Below are 21,416 nucleotides of genomic sequence, written 5' to 3' on the forward strand. Positions count from 1 at the left end.
AGATGACTAAACAATGGGTTTTCATGATATACCCAGAAAACCAATCTATAGATTTGCTTACCATCGTGGAAATGGAAGATGATGATTCTTCCCTGTTTAGGCTCCGCCTCCTCAGGATGAACCAGTGCTGTCCCCACAATGTAGTATGTACATGGATCCTCCCCAAGTTTGGCTGATATAAGACTAGTGGCAAACTCATTGGGCATTAGTTGATGGGCATGTAGCACTGCAATTATCATTATCATCTAAACCCTTTGTGCATCATTGTTCATATTTATTCAAGTTTACATGTAAAGTCTAATGTTTTGATTGACTTGGATATTTTTCTTAATCCAGTGGCAATAATCCTGGAAAAGTAGATCATTGAACACTTAATCTTAATTTATTATAATAAAGGTATACACTATATTGGCATTCAGTTCATCTACCAGCACATTCAATAGAACAAGAGTACCGCAAACGGTACATAATACGCCCGTGAAATGCTTACATAGGGTGTTTTTCTTGTGCTATAATTTGTATAACTTTGCTTCAGGTAGTATCAGCCATCATGAGGCTGTGACAAACTTTTATATGAACAAAGGGTCTTAGCTTAAAAATCGAGATTTCCTCAAAATGGACCAAGTTCAACAACCTGTAATTTTTTCAAAAATGGAAGAAAATCAAAATCCTTCCCCAGATGCACATCTTCATTACCCAACACTCCACAAAATAAGATGGTCCTCACTTGAAAACTGTGGGAGGAGTTGGGTGGACAAATTATGTACCCTCCATAGAATATTAATTTCCAAATAGACTAAGTTCAACAACCTGTAATTTTCTCAAAAATTGTAGAAAATCAAAATCCATCCCACATGCACATCTTAATACCCATACAAACACTCTACAAAATAAGGCTCTCACTTGAAAACTGTGGGAGGAGTAGGGCGGACAAATTATGTACCCTCCATATAATAATAATTTCCAAATAAAGGGGCAAAACTCCTGGAAAAAAGGTCGAAATGGATCAAAATTGCAGTATGATCTAGAGTGACTCACAAAGAAGCTACATGGCAAGTTTCAGCATGATATGTGAAAGGGAAATGAAATTATAAAGAGAAAACCCCGAATGGACATCGCTGTACCATAATACGTCCCGTCTAAAGACGGACGTATAAAAAGAGGTCTGGGATTCACAGTGAATGATTTTCAAAGTCCAAGGGCAAGAACTTTTGTTAAAATAGGTCGATTGACATGGAACTTGAACTTGATCTGTAAATCATCAATATATAGAGATATGCCATATAACAGCCTATTATCTACAAACACAGCCCAAAAAAAAAAGTCAGGAAAACTGTAAAGAATTAGAAATTACAGTAAGATATCTGTATCTCGAATATGGTTTATCTCGAATACCCCGCTTGAGTCGAAGTCGACCGCTGGTCCCGGTCGTTTTCCCTATATAAATAATTTAAAAAACTTCTGATATTTCGAACACGGAAATCTCGAATACCCCGCTTATGTCGAAGTATTTTCAAGGTCCCATGCCCTAAATTCACCTGGTTTATTTCGAATTGCAGTCAATTTTCTGCTCTGCTTACCATACCTGGCATCGTAAGTCAAAAATTCACACCCACGGCTACACCAATTATAACTAATGACCACTAATCCACGCTCGCCTTTTCCGAGTAGACCCAGGTCACAATAAATGGTTCAACAGCTTGGGTGATTAGTGAAGCCTTTCAACATTACGGATTAAGTACACCGCCAATTATGAACTAACACGCCCGATTCCAGGGATGGTGTTTTGAATGACACAAGGTATGGGTTAGATAAACGCACAAAATTGTCGAAGTGCGCTTGAAGGTAATGTTCATAATAACGATACACGCTTCATCATTAAAACTAGGACAGAGAAAACACGAAAATTTATTTAATTGACATTTAAAAGTATTTTGTTTTTTTAAATCCGTCTTTTTTGTTTCTTACTTGATAGGTTCTTTCATTACAACGCAACAGCTACATCCCAGTCGAGCCTAGACAGTAGTAAACTTAAAGTAAGCATACAAGCACGATTATCTTAATTTTGAAACACATTGTGAATTCAATGGGATGTTTATATACATAAAAAAAAAACCCTGAAATATTTGTCTTTGAAATTCCACCATATCAATTTATCAACTTGCGTTAAACTATAAGAAACAGCAACGGGGTTGTTGTTTAAAATGCAAATCTCATACTATGCATCAAATATCCTCCTTCAAATAAAAAAAATATTCAAGATCGATTTTGGATATCTCGAACCCCCGGATATCTCGAAGTTTTTTCAAGGTCCCTCGGACTTCGAGATAGAGATATTTTATTGTATAAGTTTAAGGGCAAATATTTGGTAAAAATAGTTCAATCCACATGAAAATCAAAATTTCATCTGTATTAAAAACATTAAAATATAGAGAGAAACCAAAAATCAGCTAATTGTCTACAAACACAGCAATAAATTCTTGAAAATTTAAAAATAATTAGATTCTGTAAAAGCTCAAGGGCCATATAACTTCATAAAAATTGGTCAACAACATGAAACTCAAACATGATCTGAAACTTATCAATATATAGAGACATATACACTCTGTACATAAAACCAGTTCAAAATCTACAAGCAGCGCAAAAAAAGTCTGGAAAACTGTGACGGAATGATGGAAGGAAAGAGGTAACACTATAAGCCTCGAGCCAGTTCACGTCGGGGTCATAAAAAATGTGGCCTTCATACTCAATATCCCTGAACCCAACATTTAAACCTTCATCAAAGAGAAAGCAACACATTTCCAATTTTCTAGAAGATACAACCAAACTGCAACTTTTTAAATACTTGTCACACTTTGAACATTTGTAAATTTGAAACTCACAAGATCAGCTGTGATAACGAGTCTTCAATCTAAATGATATACTAGCCGGTACATGTATATAATAATATAAAAATAAACTTTCTGAAAGATATGAATACCCTATTTTTGGCCCTGCTTCTTTTAAGTTGATGTCTAATGCTATGCATCCAGCACTACATGGCTTGGGCAATTCCATTTCAAACACAAGAGCATGTCTGAAAAATTGTCATTCTCACAGCCTGATGTGTGAACTATCTAAATAAAATACTTAATATTACCTTCAAATGTGTGTTGATCAATGATCAGCAAGGAATGGACCTCCACTTCATCCCCAGTGGAGTGTTCTCCCATGGAACTGGTACCCATGGAAACCTTTCCACTGGAACTCGAACTGGTCATTGCTGCATGTGTGCTGGCACTGGGTCGTGTGGGGTTCAAACCGTTGCTGTCCTGTAAGTCCATCCGCATGGAGATGACACCAAAGGTCTGAGAGGACTCTTGGTATGCTATTCTCCTGTAAATATCACACATTTTCACTATAAAAATACATATACATGTACGTCAGTTTTGTCAAAAATAAATGAGGGAGGGAGGCCCCCCCCATATCAAACCATGTTCTTACCTTATAAAAAACAGACGAGGGATTTAAAAAAAAAAAAAATTATTTCAAAACTCCCTTTTTTTAATCCATTGCTCAATACACATTGAAAGAATTTAAGAACATCATTTCCTTCCCTTCTTTTTTTCCCTTGTATTTTCTACATTCTTTTTGTGTGGCAACTGGCGATTAGCCCTTCAGTTTTCACAAGTTGGATAAGCCCCTACAATTTGCTTAACTGTGTCATCTGCACAGTAAAAGCATATTGAAGGGAACATATACGATATCTACCAGTTTGCTCAGATTGTGTCAAAACCCAGGGAATCAGATAATGCGTTATAATTTCTGTTACATGTGTATGTTTACAAAATGCAGTTGTCGGATGAAAACAAAAATTTTGTTTTTTATTTAAGTGTGCATAATTCCTGTAAGCCTATGTCATCTTTGTGTTTAAGGCGTAAATCACATATCAAAACATGTCATTCAAATTTCAGTGTTTCTACTTTCGTTTTGATACCGTACTCAATTTTGACGAGTTTTTTTTAAAAGTTTATTCCTGCACATACCGTCCTTTATCGTCATTTGGGCAAGGTACATTATCGATTATCTCTAGAAGTTGATCGTAAACCCCAAAACGTTTCCTAAAATCGTCCGTCTTTGTTTTTTAGACAAAATGTCATGGCAAAGGTGACAACACGGGTTGGGGGCGGCGCCATTACTCAAACCAACCTGTATTATATATGGCGCGATTTGATTGCACATGTTTGTATCATCCCAACGTTTGTCAAACATTTTACTGACGGGAGTCCCTAAAATGCGGTCAGGGTTTCTGGATTTTTTTAGCACCTTACGAGCGCATGAAAGAAATTTTATTTTATTCATTTAATGATATAAATGGGTAATGTGCATTGTTAAAAGAGATGTGGGGCGAGCCTGAGAACCAAGTAATTCATTTTTTTAGGCCGAAAGTGGCAGAGCAAAACTAAGGACGAATAATCACTATGCACAGTCAAGGCACATTCATTCCTTTTCTTACCTGGGGGACTCTCCTAATGGTATTGTTCTAATGTGTAACTTCTGAATTTCATCTATAGTTCCAATGGTAAGAGTACTGTCATTAGCTAATGCCAAACTGCAAAACAATGACAATACAATAACATTACTTTGACAAAGTCAGGGTACAGTCAAAGTTGCTTTACATAAATTTTTTTAATGTACATAGTTTGATAAAAGTATATAATGAGTGTGTAGGATCAAAGTAAACACATATGGAGGACAGTCGGAAAAGTTAACAAGAGGCCCATGGGCCACATTGCTCACCTGAGTCATCTTGGCCCATATTTAAAGATTTTCCCTATATATACTTGCATGTAAAACTTTGATCCCTATTGAGGCCATGATTTTTACAAACTTGAATCTGCACTATGTCAGGAAACTTTCATGTAAATTTGTACTTTCCTAGTCTGGTGGTTCTTGAGAAGAAGATCTTCAAAGATTTTCTCAATATATTTGTATGTAAAACTTTGATCCCCTATTGTGGCCCCATCTTACCCCTGGGGGCCATGATTTTAACAAACTTTGAATCTGCACAATGTCAGGACGCTTTCACGTAAATTTCTACTTTTCTGGCCCAGTGGTTCTTGAGAAGAAGATCTTTAAAGATTTTCCCTATATATTTGTATGTAAAACTTTGATCCCCTATTGTGGCCCCATTCTACCCCCAGAATTCATGATTTGAACAAACTAGAATCTGCACTATGTCCGGAAGCCTTCATGTAAATTTCAGCTCCTCTGGCCCATTGGTTCTTGGGATGAAGATTTTTAAATGACCTCACCCTATTTTTGCATTTTTGTGATTATCTCCCCTTTGAATGGGGTATGGCCCTTCATTTCAACAAACTTGAAAGCCCTTCACCCAAGGATGCTTTGTGGCAAGTTTGGAAGAAATTGGCCCCGTGGTTCTGGAGAAGATGAAAATGTGAAAAGTTTACACCGACGACAGACAATGGGCAAATTTTGATCTGAAAAGCTCATGTGAACCTTCCGCTCAGGTGAGCTAAAAATTACAAACAATTATTTGTCTCCCTTATGGAAAAACATACGACATAGTAAAAATACAGGCCGAGAACAATGACCTATTGCTTTTAAATACTGACCTGTCAGGGTATCCTTCTGAATTCAATGGACACATGTGATTGACTTCTTTTAAGTTGACATTGGAGAAAACAAGTTTATGATTACTGGAATATATCACAGTTGGCCGGTCTGAACATGCAAACACATTTGTTGTAGACAGAGATCTAAATGTTCGTAAAACTGTTGGTTGTGTACCCAGGGTCACTTTCCTCTTCTCCGAGAAGTATCCTGCCAACAAAAACGCAGCCTGTATATGTACTTCTATAATATTTGAAATTATAAACTTTGTGAAGATATTTTTATTCGAGCCTGAGTAATTTTTTTTTACCTGTGTCAATGTTGAAATTAAAGTAGAATAGAGAACCATCTCCCAGGGCACACAGGAGATAGTGGATGCCCTCAAAAGTCGTCATCAGAATGGACCTTGGTATTATCTCTGCAACAGATAATTAACAAAATTAATAGATGGACATAACTAACTATAGAATCCCCTCATAATGAGCCTGGTTATTCAATCTTTGTCACATTATGATACAATGTAGTTAATTAGAGTCAAGACCAATGTATATAATATATATTATCACAATATGCATTTGGATATGTATATATATGTACATACAGTATACCGTATAATGGGTTATTTTTGTGTATCACAGATTTTGCAAAAATACCCCAAAACACTGTAATTTTTTATTTGCGTAGTTCTTTGTGATTCTCCAAGTGACACTTGAAGAGACATTGCTGTTACACATGTTGTCACTCAACAAGTTAAACAGGTGCGTGTAGAGTGATAAAGCTTGACCACCGTTTAAGATAATTAGTACTACACCCAGGGTGGTGAGTTTCTACTAACTGAGATATTCTTATCTTGTAAGATATGATACACAATCGATGTCAATTTTATGCGAATATAATTGTTTGCGATTCAAAAATACTCGCAAAGAAAGCAAAAATTATTGCGAGAAAAAAACAACAACGTTATACGGTATATGTAAAGTTTTAATTAGTGAGTACCTCCTCCCAGCATTTCCACATGGAGACTCTGGAAGTCTGGGAGACTGAGAACTCTGGCTGAGATGTCTGTCCACAGACCAATAGCACAGAGGTGTGACTTCTCTTCACCGTCTCTCAGGGGAGTCAGGTCCACGCACGCCACCTCATGTTCCATAGTAGAGGTGCTGAATAAAGAAAGCAAATGAAGATTACAGCAAGAGTCAGGTCCACGCACGCCACCTCATGTTCCATAGTAGAGGTGCTGAATAAAGAAAGCAAATGAAGATTACAGCAAGAATCATTGCATGCAACATCTTCTATCTAACATTTTCTTTCCAATATTTTCTCGTGTGGGACAGGATTACATGTACATGTTAAGACTTTCTTTGTACATTTATACTGTACAGATACATAGATGTAGATGCAATTTCCTTTTACCTTATTCACACTTAAGAAATAGGGATGAAAAAAAGAAAATCTCGTAAACAAATGACCAACTCTTGAAAAACCCTTGGTTAGATAAACTTCCCTCCTTGACCTACTTACCTGACCTGTTTGATGTCCCCCTGTACCAGTTCCAGGTAGTACAGCTCACTGCCTACACAGGCCACTACCTGACAGGTGTTACTGCTGGCCAGACTGATGTTCTTCCCTCCAGGGTGTTTCCACTCCTTCAGCAGTTTCTGGTTGTCACAGCTGATGAGTCGCACAGATTGAGGAGTTATCTGTCAAAACAGCGAAATTAACACAATGCTTAGGTCTCAACCAAAAGACACCAGTACTTGGAGGAGGATAAAATTTGGGTTTGTCAAAACTTGCGGTAGATCCCGTCAGACTAAACAATAATCTACACTGTACAAGATCAAACATTTTGTGTTTTTGTAAAATATTTCCTGGTAATGACCAAGTTAGAAATTGTGCCATAAATGGATGTTTATGAGATAATTGCTGGCTCACTTGTAGAAGTTGGTTGTGTACTACATTGGCACAGAGGAAAGTCTGCTGATCCGATTCAAAACCAGACAGTTCTGTTTCTTCAACTTCTTCTCCATTTAGCATTAACACTCTAGAAATATCAACATCAAAAAGTTGTCATATTTACATGCATCTGAATATTATTTAATTATTCCAACTTTTAAAACTATAAATCTTGAAAATATATATGTTACAGTTGTGCCTCATTCACCCACAGCAGTGCTTCACTTACTCTTATTAAAAGCTTTATGTAGCATAACAATACATATAAAAATAATCATATACAGAACCTGAAGCATACTACTATACCGTTTTCTTCTCAACTAGAACCATTCCATTCTCACACCAAAATGATCTGTTTAAGGGGATATGATTGTGAAGTTTTTGAAGTCACTGCTCAACTCGAACTAACGTACTTAGGTCAAGATTGTCATGACATACATTGATTATGACTTTAAAAAGTCATATTTTTGAAATGCAAAACCATGAATTCTAGTGGTTGGGGTCTTATCAAGATTAAATAATTTTGAGTGAATGCCGTTATGACGTGTTTTTAGCGAATATGAGGTTACATCATAAGCGCATGATGTTCCACGCCATGTTTACGTTGACAGCAGAGTTTGACAGATGCCGTGGTTAGTGTAAATCTAAAGCAAACTAGCATGGCTCTGCGCAATGCCCTTTTTATTTGCACCATGCCCTTTTTTCTCTATAAATTTTTTTAAAAATATTTGTTAATATAAACAATTGTTCTTTATTTCACAGGGTTGATTGAAAGTTTAAAATCAAGGCAGCAGGTATTAACTTTTAAAGAGGCTAAATGATTATTCTATTACTATCATAGTATGATACAATGAAAGTGCCCCAAAATTGTCTTGCCGCGACGAAAAGTGCCCTTTTGAACATATGATATGTGTGCCCTCTCTAGATCCTAGATTTAACACTACATGGTACTGCATACATGAGGTCTAGTTGGTTGGTTGTATATTGTTTAATGTCCCACTCAAAAATATTGCACTCATATGGAGACGTCACCATTGCCGGTGAAGGGCTGCAAAATTTAGACCTATTCTCGGCGCTTACGGACTTTGAACAGGGAGGGATCTTTACTGTGCCACAACTGCTGTGTTTTTGTGTTAGTTGGAAAATATTTTCACATCATAGTGTCTGCACGTAGACTGTTTGTATGATGGTCATTAAATATATTCACATTACAACCTGTTTATTTGTTGCACATATCTTTGGATCTACAACTGCTAAATTGTGTGGTGTGTTTTTTCCAACATTGTTAGGTTCAAAGATTATTTCCATGGAAACAAACTCATTAACATATATAAAAATAATCATTTCAAAACAGGAAAGACCTCCTTTTCTATCATCACAGCATCATATCCCCTTAAACTGTTTAACATTCCATTCCAGACAAAGTTCTAGCTGACAACACTTGTACACTCACTACCATAAAAACTTGTACAATTCATCATTTCAAATGAAATACATTGGAAACTTTTCATGGTCTGTAGAAACCCTGCACCATCTTAGCCAAAAGCATTCTGTTCTCTACCCAAACCGTTTGCTCTTTATCTTCAAGCACTCTCTTCAAACAATTAAGCGTTTGTTCCCTAATCAAAACAATTCATTCCCTAAGCATTCAATGTTCGTTCACCTTTCTAATGGTGTTGTATGCTTTAGGTCTGTACATGTGCATTCTATAAATATTTTGACCTTTATTTAAAAAAAAAAAAGGCAAATGATGCTATCACTTTGCTAAAATTATTGAATCAATGTTGTGCCATAAAAGCACATCAAAAACTATAACAGATGTACACATGTAATCCCTGCTTCAGTTAACATGATGGCCCACCTGGTTTGTCCAACAAAGGATAGCACTATCATGTTGTCATACTCTGGTGAGTTCACTCTTAGTGACCAAATGCCTAAAATAGAGCTCAACTTATAAACCATACAAGCACATTTCTCTCATTTTCAAATTGATGTCAAACTACATATATACATCAAACAAAGTAAATGTAACAAAAATTTGATAGCATCTTCCAATAAGTTATTAATTTGGAAAGAAATTTACCTTTAATTCCAGGTAAATCTATACTGGCATGTTCGTGAATTCCGATACCATTACGGATAATCCTCAGTGAGCCCTCCTTGTATGCACCAGAGCAAGTGACAAGCTGCAAAATTCAGTGGACAAATTACACTACTTCACACTTTTCAGTGTTAACTATCTAAAGCTAAATTTTACTAGTTTGTCCTTTACCTGTCCTTGGCCTTGTCTTTCAAGGTCAACCACACACATATCAAGGATAGGACCAAGATTTGTGAACCTCTCCATTTCCTGTACATAAGATCCATTCTCATCTGGTTCAACATTCAGCTAATAAAAAAGCAAAATCATCTTTGACATTCAAAACATTAAATATTTTCATGCCTTCAATACAGCATTTTGAATTTTTAAAATGGAGACCAATCATAGGTACCTACCTTCACAAGCTGGGAATCTCCTAGCCTGGACCCAATATACACTACTGCATTGTCCAAGTACGTAATACATTCAGCTATTGTAGTCTGGGTAAAATATTTCAAATTCTGTATAAAGCTTGTTAATCATGAAATGCAGATACATGTAAATCATTTCTCAACTATTTACCAGTAACTTATTGGTTCTATTTCAAATTAATACCCTACCTACTATATAAATTAATACCTACCTACCCTACCTACTATATAAATTAATACCCTACCTACTATATATATTAATAACCTAGGCCAAAAATAAAAATTGATTTGTTTGATGTACTCCGACCGACCCGTCAAATTTGCTCCTACCCGATCATTTTTTTCAGCAATTTTAAATTTCATTTTTTTTTTTGGATCCCTTGAAAAATAGAAAATTCTCCTTACTTTAACCCTTGTCCTGCCAGATATGCTATAGATAACAGCATCTGTGGCTGCCTCACTGATAAGAAGTTCCAACTGCTGGCTATGCCAGGCTGATTTGTAATCTTTTATCAAATTACACTTGCTGCAGATAATTGTAATTTACACCCTTTTCTAATCATTTTTGCTGATAACAATGTTTGCAAATTTTTTTCAGAAATAAACAAAGAAAAACATTGAGAAGAAAAATTTCTGATAATTACTTTTATTAAAAAGTTATAATGCATTAAAGGGAAAAGTCAGGAAAATATAATTATAATTCATAGATAATTGTCCTTAATTAATCAATTCTAACAAAATTTACTCATTTTCATGTTTAGAAATTCATTCTATATTTATTCATTCTGATACTTTTAAAATCTTACCACAATATAACAATCATAAATGTCTTAAACATCAAAATAGAGATTGTCATAGAACTGAAAATCACACATATAAATACTCTGGGTCATCACATGTGGTCATAGAAGTAATCCTTTCAATAAGAACACTACAATTCCTTTAAGAATTTAAAATAAGTAAGTGCACATATTTAGTCCGAATCATCAGACTCCGCATTTTGGCCCCGATATCTTTGAATTGCCTGTTTGTAGTCCTTTTTCGTGTGATATAGTTCAAAACAGGGGTCTACACACAATCCAACATCACATGTTCTGCACTCGTAGGAGGAACGTACAGTTTTGCGTCCATCTCCTACAGATTTTCTTTTACCAGTTGTTATGGAACATACAGGGCATGTTCTTAATGGTTTGGATTTTTGACCTTCCTTTTGTTTTATTTTGGAAAGGAAGTGGCGTCCAGTCAGTCGCTCCATATCTCTGGGGTTTGCAGCCCCCCTTACAATAATTGGTTGATGGCTGGTCTCACCAACAAGGGCCTTTACAACCTCTCTGCGAAATAGTCTGTGCAACACAGGTTTCTTTCCCCATTTTGCACAATGTTCTTTATATAACAGGTAGGCATTCAGGGTGGCCATCATGAGGAGGTGAAAGAATACCTTCTTCCACCACTTCAGAGTTCTGCGCTTGAATGCAGGGTACGTGATCATCTGATCACACCGATCAACCGCTCCCATGTATTTGTCATACGCCAAAATACATGCGGGTCTTTGAATGGGATCTCCTGATGTACGGTCCACTCTCCCTGGAACTTCTACAAATGAAGCGTCGTGTATCGTTGTACACATGTGGACATCCCGTTTATCTTTCCACTTCAAAAGTTGCAGCGTGCCATTTGTCATTGCGACACTTTCGCCTTTTTTCAGCTTTACAGTTTTTAAATCAGCTGGGACACCCTTCCTATTTACACGCAATGTTCCACATGCACCTGTCTGTTGCTGATACAAGTCGTGGAACAAGACAGGTGATGTATAATAATTGTCCACAAATAATTTGTGACCGTTTCCCAGATAAGGGTTTATAAGTCTCATAACTAGATCGTAGATTTTTCCTTTTTGGGAGGGATTTTCTGATGTTCCATGGTACAGCTCAAGCTGGGAGCAATAGCCATTGCTAGAGTCGCAGAGCATGAATAGCTTTACGCCAAACTTGTCGGGTTTGTTGGGCATGTATACACGGAATGAAAGATTCCCTCTCCAAGCTATCATGCCTTCATCAATGGCTAAATTTTCCCCAGGACAGTACAGGTCATTAAACTTGGTCTTGAAATGGTCATATACTCTTCTTATTTTGAAAATTGGATCATAGCTGTCCTGTCCGCGTGCTACCTGATTGTCATTGTTGTTTAGATGAAACAATGACAACATCAGTAGAAATTTGTTCCTTGGCATGGTTTTTCCGAAGAAAGGAGTCTCCAGCATCTCATCTTTACTCCAGTAATCCTGTATATCATGATGCTGGACCAGTCCCATACCGATTACCATCGCTATGAATCTCTTCATGTCATCAGATGTTGCGTTCACCCACTTACGAAATCTTGACTGAGGTTTCAAGTTTTGGCCTTGTGGTGAATTGAAGAAATCTTGGGCATATTTGTTTGTTTCTTGCACAAGAATATTGTCAATAAAATCATCTGTAATATACAGTTTAAAAAAATCGATCATGTTTGCATGTTCAGGGATCTCAACGTTGATTTTTTTCTCACCTCGGAAACGCAAGTTACGAACGTCCATGTTTCCTTGCACCCAAGTGTCTTCAAAATCAGCTGTTCCTTCGTCATTTTCGAGCTCATCTACATCAAATCCTAAAAATTCCTCATCGGAATCATCATCCATAAATACTTCTCTAAATAAATCTCTGTTTTCAGGATCTACTTGCTGTAAAATCGCATTTCCATCGAGTACATCGTCAACGACCTCCATTTTGAATCTATGCATTAAACAAAGACGCGGTTTCAGTTTACAAATGCTATTTTCACAAAGGTATTCCCTTAAAACTAGCCAATGAAATCAAATATCTCAAAGGAAACTATTCTATTTCTAATATTTCGGCTCGGAGTGAATGGAATCCCGTTATTTCATTGGTTATATCGGGTAGAATACGTCATGTGTTTAAAGTCGATATAGTGACGACCGGCACTGAATGTAAAGCATGGCTGGGCTCAAAATATCGACGACCGGCAGCGAGATCGCTTATCTCGGGGCCTCACTTTATCGACGACCTGCAGGACAAGGGTTAAAACTAAATATCAAAAAATTTCATGACATTAAAAAACAAATAAACAAAAACACCTACCTACCGACCCACCTTGAAAAATGTGGGTCGGAGTATATCAAACAAAAATATTTTTAATGATGGCCCTACCCTACTATATAAACTAATACCCTACCTACTATATAAATTAATACCCTACCTACTATATAAATTAATACCCTACCTACTATATAAATTAATACCTAATCTACTATATAAATTGATAATAATTTTTTTTTTTTTGTTTTCCAACTATAATCAGCAGAGAAAGGTACAAATTAGATGAGCAGGGGTGAAATAGTTCATCACATGACTTACTATTACCCGATCATGTGACGAACTATTACCCGATCATGTGACGAACTGTTTCCGGGTTATGTGACGAACTATTACTTGATTAGCAGATTACGTAATAAAACAATTATTTCATGCCTGCTACGGAAACAGTAAAACATATTGCCCCTCAGTAGTGGCAAAGACCAGGGAAACTGTTGTCCTTGGCGTACGGCCTCCAGGGTTCGAAATTAACTTTTTCAAGTACTAGTCCGTATGGACTAGTCACTACTGATGTTCACTAGTCTGCAATGCATTTCACTAGTCTGTCCAGTATATCATATTAAATGATCTTCATTTTATTCATAGTATTTAATGAAACCAAACACATCACAGTTGCAAGCAATTCAGTTTCTCACACCTACAGAAGAAAAAGACCACAATACTTTATTTTGCATTCAAGATCTCCAAGAAGCATACAGTAACCCCCGAGCTAATTCTTTTATAAACGTCCATAAGTACGTTCGATATCGACGTTCGAGGACAGTTGTTTTCCTGCTGAGTTCTTAGAGTCACAGTAGTCGAAATTTTATCAATAAAGTCAATAAAATTTACTCGATTGACCGAGACATGAGCTATAGTGTTACGAACTACTGTGTTAGAGTCGTGAATGACGACAACATGTGCGCACAAACGTGCCTGTTCATGAATCGCACTACTTGCAGTTCTTGCACCTTGAACCCGTTCTTGTGATGCGTACTCGAAGTTCAGATTCGGCAAGATTTTGTGCTCGTTCGAAGAACAGCGGTCTTGAACTCACTCCATGTGTTTGAAAGATCAGGATGTCATAGTCACACAAACACTTAACCATGCAGGTAATCGACCACAAGTTCAAACATCTAAGAGACTCAGACATATCTTGCTAAAATCTTAACCAATTCAAGATTGATTTTCACTAGTCCGTACAGACTAGTGCTATAGAGAGTTTACTAGTCAGAGATGTTTTTTACTAGTCTCGGACTTACGGACATGAGGTAATTTCGAACCCTGGCCTCTGACAACAATTTTCCGGGTCATCGACACTTCCTTGGGGTAATAGTTTTGACTGTTTCGCCGAGTAGGTATGAAATAATTGTATACTGACCTCTCCCAGGAGTTCCACCTTGAGGTCTTTGACAGTCACTGTGGAGTCCATCTTCTCTTCTTTCTCCAGCATCAGCATGAATAATCTCCCCATCATGTCCCCCAGTAAGTAACGGGAACCATTGGCATCCACTTTCCCGTAACACGTAAGTGTGCTTTGCTGAAAGTTATATCTTATACCCTTAATATTAGTAACTTCATGCATGTAGGTTATCATAAACTTTAATCTAAAGAGTGTGATTGATATAAGGCATCTCGTTAATAAATCGCTGAGCTCACTGCCATCATTGATGCTTTATAGTATAATGTTAAATCTTCTACTCAATGTTATCAATCTTCATTGAAATGACCAAACAATGGAAAAAGTATATACAGACAGGAACAGGAGAGCCTTTCATGTTGAAATCCAATGCTATGACATGTTCATGTGTTACAGTAGATACCTTTATAGCAGGAGGAGCAATAGGGATAAAGTTATCTCCCTTGTGATAGGTGATGGACTCCTGTCCAATGATTAGTGCTCCACCAAATGGCTCTGGTACTAACGATAAATAAACATCAAACAGTTATCGGATATACATGTACCAATAAACATCAAACAGTTATTAGATAAAGAACGAAAGCTGTAAATACACCTTTATTTTGATAAACTTATCCTTACCTGCGATAAGCATGCATGCTTCTGTTTCCACGTTATCTTGCTTCCACGGCCCTTTCTGAAATTCTTTGTCTCGGAGTGAAATCTCGTACGTTTTAACATGGCGCCCATGTTGATCCTGTCAATTCCATATAACATTAAATATATTTGCTTTTCTCTCGATTTTATTTTTTGAAAGAAAGCCCATAATGCTTCTATTAAATGTCTATATTTCTATTGTTAATATGATAAAACAGACTGAGATTCTCATCTCAGCTGATATTCATGTATTTCTCTCATTTGAATTGTAAACTTGCCTGGTGAATGAGGATCAGAGTGGGTGTTGTACAGCCATGAAGGAATTGAATGTCAATAACAGTTAGTTCCTCTAATCTACAACAGTGTCACCAGAAAATAACATCACAAACATGTGTCATACATTAACACACAGTCACAGTGAACATGCTTACAGTGCAGTGATTTCCATTCTCTGTTGTTTTAAAATGTATCATGAACTTATTGGATATAACGAATCATTCTAAATAAATCAATATTGTTCATCCACTATCACTTCTCTATAAAAGTCTTTTACTGTATTTACATATTGTATAAAACAAAAAACATACCTAATATTAAAAGCCTTAAGTTCCTTGTTGTCTCTCTCTAGTGGGATAACTTTAAACAGTCCGTCGTACAGCCTGAGACCTATCACACGACACAGGGGGTCAATGATTCCGATTATTCCCGTCTCTGATGCTCGACCTATTTTATCCTGTAACAAACAAATCCCAGTATATTTCATTATATTTTGTCTAAGACTTTGTCCTATTACAGTACCAGTGTTTTGTAATGTGTTTCTTACTCCTGAATCAGAGTAGTGCCCCTTTATTTGCAATGTACATGTAGTTGTCTGTTGTTTACAATTCAAGCCAGTATGAGCTGGAGTGGGTACAAATTTTCCATACTTTTTGACAACATAATATTTGTCTTCAAAGATAAGGTTTTTAACAGAATAAAAGTTACAGACTGTCTAGCAAAATAAATCAACGACTTGCTTCCAATTACAACCCCTGCCCCATAATCGCCCCTGCAACTTTTCCCATCTGAAAACATGAAGCACATCATCCATGACTGACTTCTCAATATGCACTGTTAAGCATTGTTTCATTGCACAGGGTTTGGAATTACCTCATGCCTGAGTGTCTTAGACGTTTCAACTTATAGTCGATTATCTGCATGGTTAACTGTCTGTGTGATAGTGACATGCTCACCTTCCAAACATATGGATGTTTATAAAAAGAGTTTTATTACACGAGTAACTCAAGAGATATCGACAAAACCCTTAAACTAATTTATATTGTAATTTAAGTTATAATCAAATTTAACTGAAAGTTTTTTTGGTTTAAATCTAGGTCTAAATGCTATGTCACCCCCACCCTTTAAATTCTGAAACTCTCGGTGAATACGGTATCATGTATGTAAGAGAGTGAAGGCAGCTCCAAAAGGTAATATCACAAGAGCCTCTCACACACGTAGAGAAAAACTTATTTATCCCAGGAGTCTCTTAGACAAGTAGAGAAGGACTTATTTATCCCAGGAGTCTCTCAGATAAGTAGAGAAAGACTTATGTATCCCAGGAGTCTCTCAGATAAGTAGAGAAGGCACTTATTTATCCCTGGAGTCTCTAAGACAAGTAGAGAAGGACTTATTTATCCCAGGAGTCTCTAAGAAAAGTAGAGAAGGACTTATTTATCCCAGGAGCCTCTCAGACAAGTAGAGAAGGACTTATTTATCCCAGGAGTCTCTCTGACAAGTGGAGAAGGACTTATTCATCCCAGGAGCCTCTCACACAAGTAGAGAAGGACTTATTTATCCCAGGAGTCTCTCAGACAAGTAGAGAAGGACTTATTTATCCCAGGAATCTATCAGACAAGTGGAGAAGGACTTATTTATCCCAGGATCCTTTCAGACAAGTAGAGAAGGACTTATTTATCCCAGGATCCTCTCAGACAAGTAGAGAAGGACTTACTTATCCCGGGAGTCTCTCAGACAAGTAGAGGACTTATTTATCCCAGGAGTCTCTCAGACAAGTAGAGGACTTATTTATCCCAGGAGCCTCTCAGACAAGTGGAGAAGGACTTATTTATCCCAGGAATCTATCAGACAAGTGGAGAAGAACTTATTTATCCCAGGATCCTCTCAGACAAGTAGAGAAGGACTTATTTATCCCAGGATCCTCTCAGACAAGTAGAGAAGGACTTATTTATCCCAGGATCCTCTCAGACAAGTAGAGAAGGACTTACTTATCCCTGGAGTCTCTCAGACAAGTAGAGGACTTATTTATCCCAGGAGCCTCTCACACAAGTAGAGAAGGACTTATTTATCCCAGGAGTCTCTCAGACAAGTAGAGAAGGACTTATTTATCCCAGGAATCTATCAGACAAGTGGAGAAGGACTTATTTATCCCAGGATCCTCTCAGACAAGTAGAGAAGGACTTACTTATCCCAGGAGTCTCTCAGACAAGTAGAGGACTTATTTATCCCAGGATCCTCTCAGACAAGTAGAGAAGGACTTACTTATCCCAGGAGCCTCTCAGACAAGTGGAGAAGGACTTATTTATTCCAGGAGTCTCTCAGACAAGTGGATAAAGACTTATTTATCCCAGTAGTCTCTCAGACAAGTGGAGAAGGACTTATTTTACAATGGTTTGCGTGTGACAATCGCGTGATTGTGTAAATTACAAATCATAACGAGACACAGGTATTCTAAATATATCATGATACAACTGTAGAAAAATGTATGCCGTTTTGAATACAGATATGTACATATCTTGTTCCTTCCATTAATAGGGGAATACAAAACAAATTCAGTACCTGTACATTGCCATGTGCTCTTGTGATGATGTCAATGTTTTCACCATTTTGGTTGCACTCTAGGATCATGGCATTGTATCTTTGTGTCAACAAAAACATCAAATCTTTGGACTCTCCCTGTCAAAACATAATAAATACAACACTATTAAAATCACTGTTCCAGGTGGAAAATTTTTGGGATTTACATGTCTACATTATCATAGAGGCCCAGCCACAGTACATGTCATAAATAAGCCACATGAATGTTTTCAATTTCTTGAAAGCAATACTCATGTTGTAATATTTCAGTTATCAAGGAAACAAATGTACATTTACTTTAAATCTAAATTTACAAGTCATAAGAAAACATCTAAGTTATGCCAATCACTCTGTTTCAATGTACAATACAACAGTCGGAAGTCCACACCCCCAACCCAAGTTTGTTTGATTCATTGATAGCTTAGTTCTCAACATATATATGCAGTTTTCACTTAACCAATCAAACCATGTCTAAATAGAACCTGCTTGGAAGATGCTGGGGAATGATAACCAATCAGGTGATGCCTTTTAAATTAGCAACAGTAGGTCAATATAGTGAATTTTTCTTGCAATTGAAGTTGTCACTTAAACATAATAGACAGTTTGTGGACATTTACGGAATAGCTAGGGTTATTTCTCTCAATGAAAATATGAGATGAGAGATTAACTAGGAGTGTTATAAAATGTAACAAATATTATATGAAAGGCCTATATAAAAGCTCACATACATATCAGTGAGAATCAAGTGATTTGTCAATCAAACAACAATAAACCCATAGTATGCAATATGCCAGTTTCGAGATATGTCCAAGTTAATTCACTTTGGAGAACTCTTGTTCATAGTAAGGCGCGAAACAATTTGTTTACATACTGGAGTGGGACAAATATTCACGAATGTACTCAGTTTCTCATATGCAGTTTCATCACCCGAATTCGACTGATGGACAAACTTGACAGTGCTCCAAGTTGCGAGTAAAACGGTCGCATTTGCAACCAGAAAATCGATTTTGCGATTAGAGATTATATCTAAGTCGCATTTTTGCGAGTGGAAAAATATTGGGCATCCAGTAAAATTTTGTAATCGGGATCGGAAGTCTGAATAACTATTTTTCAGTCTTGGTCAAAACAGCGGTAAAACGAGGGTTAAAGCACTTTGGATTTATCAGTAGTAAAAAGTAGAAGCCTCGGCCTAGTACATGTAATGAAGAAATTCAAGAATCACACGGAGAATGTTCTGCATTTAAAAATGACGCAACTGTGTCTAAAGAAAAATGCAAAAGTAAAGGAAGAACCCCAGTCCTAATGGCTGAAGGAATTTTCGTGGTTGATATACAGAGATTGCAAAATGTTTTGCAGAATTTGTGAGGCCAATCAGCCAGCAACGTCCACCATTTCTGGACACCCATTGTCCTATTTCACCATGACCTGGTGTACATCTTTCAAATGTGGAAGTGTGACTATTCACGGTAACAGTAAGAGACACGTCTTTGTCCGTGACTGCATTATTAGCAGTAAGTCGAGCGGGGCAACTGTTGCTGATAATTTTCACAGACAATTACAAACTCGGAATGTAGTGTTCTTATTGATGCTGGTACTGATTGTTCAGCAAAAGATCCAACAAAAGTAGAAGCCCTTATTCTCATACGCAGTGAAGGCCCACTTATTGAGGACTTTAAAGCAAATCCTTGTGTGGAACGCTAGGTTTTCTTCCCCAGAAGCGTACTGTAAAATATACAGGATGGCCCAATGCAACACAATTTTTGCCAGAGTAAATACTTGACATGATAGCATCCAGTATGTTTCACAACACATTTCTATTCAGTCTAAAAATAAAACAAACAAAACGCACACATGGGTGTTGATTTTTTTCTTGAAAGATATTCAAATTAAAAAAAAACAACTTGTAGGTCTTATTTACAAAATCTTTTACCATGGCGAGTAAACATTTTGAACATGGCGACTAGAAATTTGAAAATGGCGACCAGAAATATTTTCTAGGTCGTCATTTTGCGACCTGATAGCAGATGTGACTTGGAGCACTGCTAAGTAAATGATATGTATTCAGGGGTAATTAAATACATGGAATAACTTATTATTATCAATGTTATTTCGTTGCTCGTATGTGTCATATTTAAGACATTATTTGCAAACATGATATTGTTTTTATGTTTCCACTTCAGTGCTCCAAGTCGCATCTGCTATCAGGTTGCAAAATGGCGACCTAAAAATATTTCTGGTCGCCATTTTCGAATTTCTAGTCGCCATGTTCAAAATTTCTACTCGCCATAGTAAAAGATTTTGTAAATGTAAGACTTACAAGTTTTTTTTTAAAAATATGAATATCTTTCAAGTAAAAAAATCAACACCCATGTATACATTTTGTTAGTTTTATTTTTAAACTGAATAGAAATGTACTGTGAAACATGGTTGATGCTAACAAGTCAAGTTTTTACTCTGGCAAAAGTTGTATTGCATTGGGCTATCCTGTATATTTTACAGTACGCTTCTGGGGAAGAAAACCCAGCGTTCCACACAAGAATTTGCTTGAAAGTCATCAATAAGAGGGCCTTCACTGCTTATCATGTTATGCGAATAAGAGCTCCTAGTTTTGTTGGATCTTTTGCTGAACAATCAGTACCAGCATCAATAAGAACACTACATCCCGAGTTTGATTGTCTTTGAAATTAACAGCAACAGTTGCCCCGCTCGACTTACTGCTAATAATGCAGTCACGGACAACGACATGTCTCTTACTATTACCGTGAATAGTCACATTTCCACGTTTGAAAGATGTACACTCGGTCATGGCATATAGGACAATGGGTGTCCAAAAACGGTGGACGTTGCTGGCTAATTGGCCTCACAAATTCTGCAAAACATTTTTCCATCACGAAAATTTCCTCCGGCATTTCAGGACTGGGGTTCTTCCTTTACTTTTGCATTTCTCTTTAGACTCTGCTACACCATCTTTTGATGCAGAACTTTCCCCGTGTGATTCTTGAATTTCTTTGTTACATGTACTAGGCTGAGGCTTCTGTTTTTTACTATTGATAAATCCAAAGTGCCCTAAACCTCGTTTTCCCGCCATCTTGATTGTTTTGACCGAGACTGAATAATATTTATTCAGACTTCCGATCCCGATTCTAAAATTTTACTGGTGGCCCAAATTTTCTTCACTCGCGAAAATGCGACTTAATTATAATCTCTAGTCGCAAAATTGATTTTCTGGTCGCATTTGCGACCGTTTTACTCGCAACTTGGAGCACTGCACTTTAATAAAACATTTCTTCAAAAGTGATTTG

The 21,416-nt window shown here is 36.9% G+C and overlaps 1 protein-coding gene across 1 annotated transcript in view; it reads right to left on the bottom strand.

The window, feature by feature from the left end:
* Positions 1-21,416, bottom strand: part of LOC125683717 (DNA damage-binding protein 1-like) — a 31,662-nt gene that overhangs the window by 6,708 nt on the left and 3,538 nt on the right. Inside the window, exons 3-20 of the mRNA XM_048925152.2 lie at positions 18,097-18,213; positions 15,849-15,994; positions 15,540-15,615; positions 15,247-15,361; positions 15,029-15,126; positions 14,587-14,745; positions 10,063-10,146; positions 9,839-9,955; positions 9,650-9,752; positions 9,428-9,500; positions 7,546-7,654; positions 7,135-7,313; positions 6,610-6,773; positions 5,924-6,031; positions 5,616-5,823; positions 4,496-4,591; positions 3,140-3,375; positions 62-226 (exon numbers count right to left, since the gene is read on the bottom strand). Coding sequence (XP_048781109.1) covers positions 62-226; positions 3,140-3,375; positions 4,496-4,591; positions 5,616-5,823; positions 5,924-6,031; positions 6,610-6,773; positions 7,135-7,313; positions 7,546-7,654; positions 9,428-9,500; positions 9,650-9,752; positions 9,839-9,955; positions 10,063-10,146; positions 14,587-14,745; positions 15,029-15,126; positions 15,247-15,361; positions 15,540-15,615; positions 15,849-15,994; positions 18,097-18,213 — 2,353 coding nt within the window. The remainder of the gene's footprint in view (positions 1-61; positions 227-3,139; positions 3,376-4,495; positions 4,592-5,615; positions 5,824-5,923; positions 6,032-6,609; positions 6,774-7,134; positions 7,314-7,545; positions 7,655-9,427; positions 9,501-9,649; positions 9,753-9,838; positions 9,956-10,062; positions 10,147-14,586; positions 14,746-15,028; positions 15,127-15,246; positions 15,362-15,539; positions 15,616-15,848; positions 15,995-18,096; positions 18,214-21,416) is intronic.

This window comes from Ostrea edulis, chromosome 6, assembly GCF_947568905.1.
Source record: "Ostrea edulis chromosome 6, xbOstEdul1.1, whole genome shotgun sequence".
Lineage (NCBI taxonomy): Eukaryota > Metazoa > Mollusca > Bivalvia > Ostreida > Ostreidae > Ostrea > Ostrea edulis.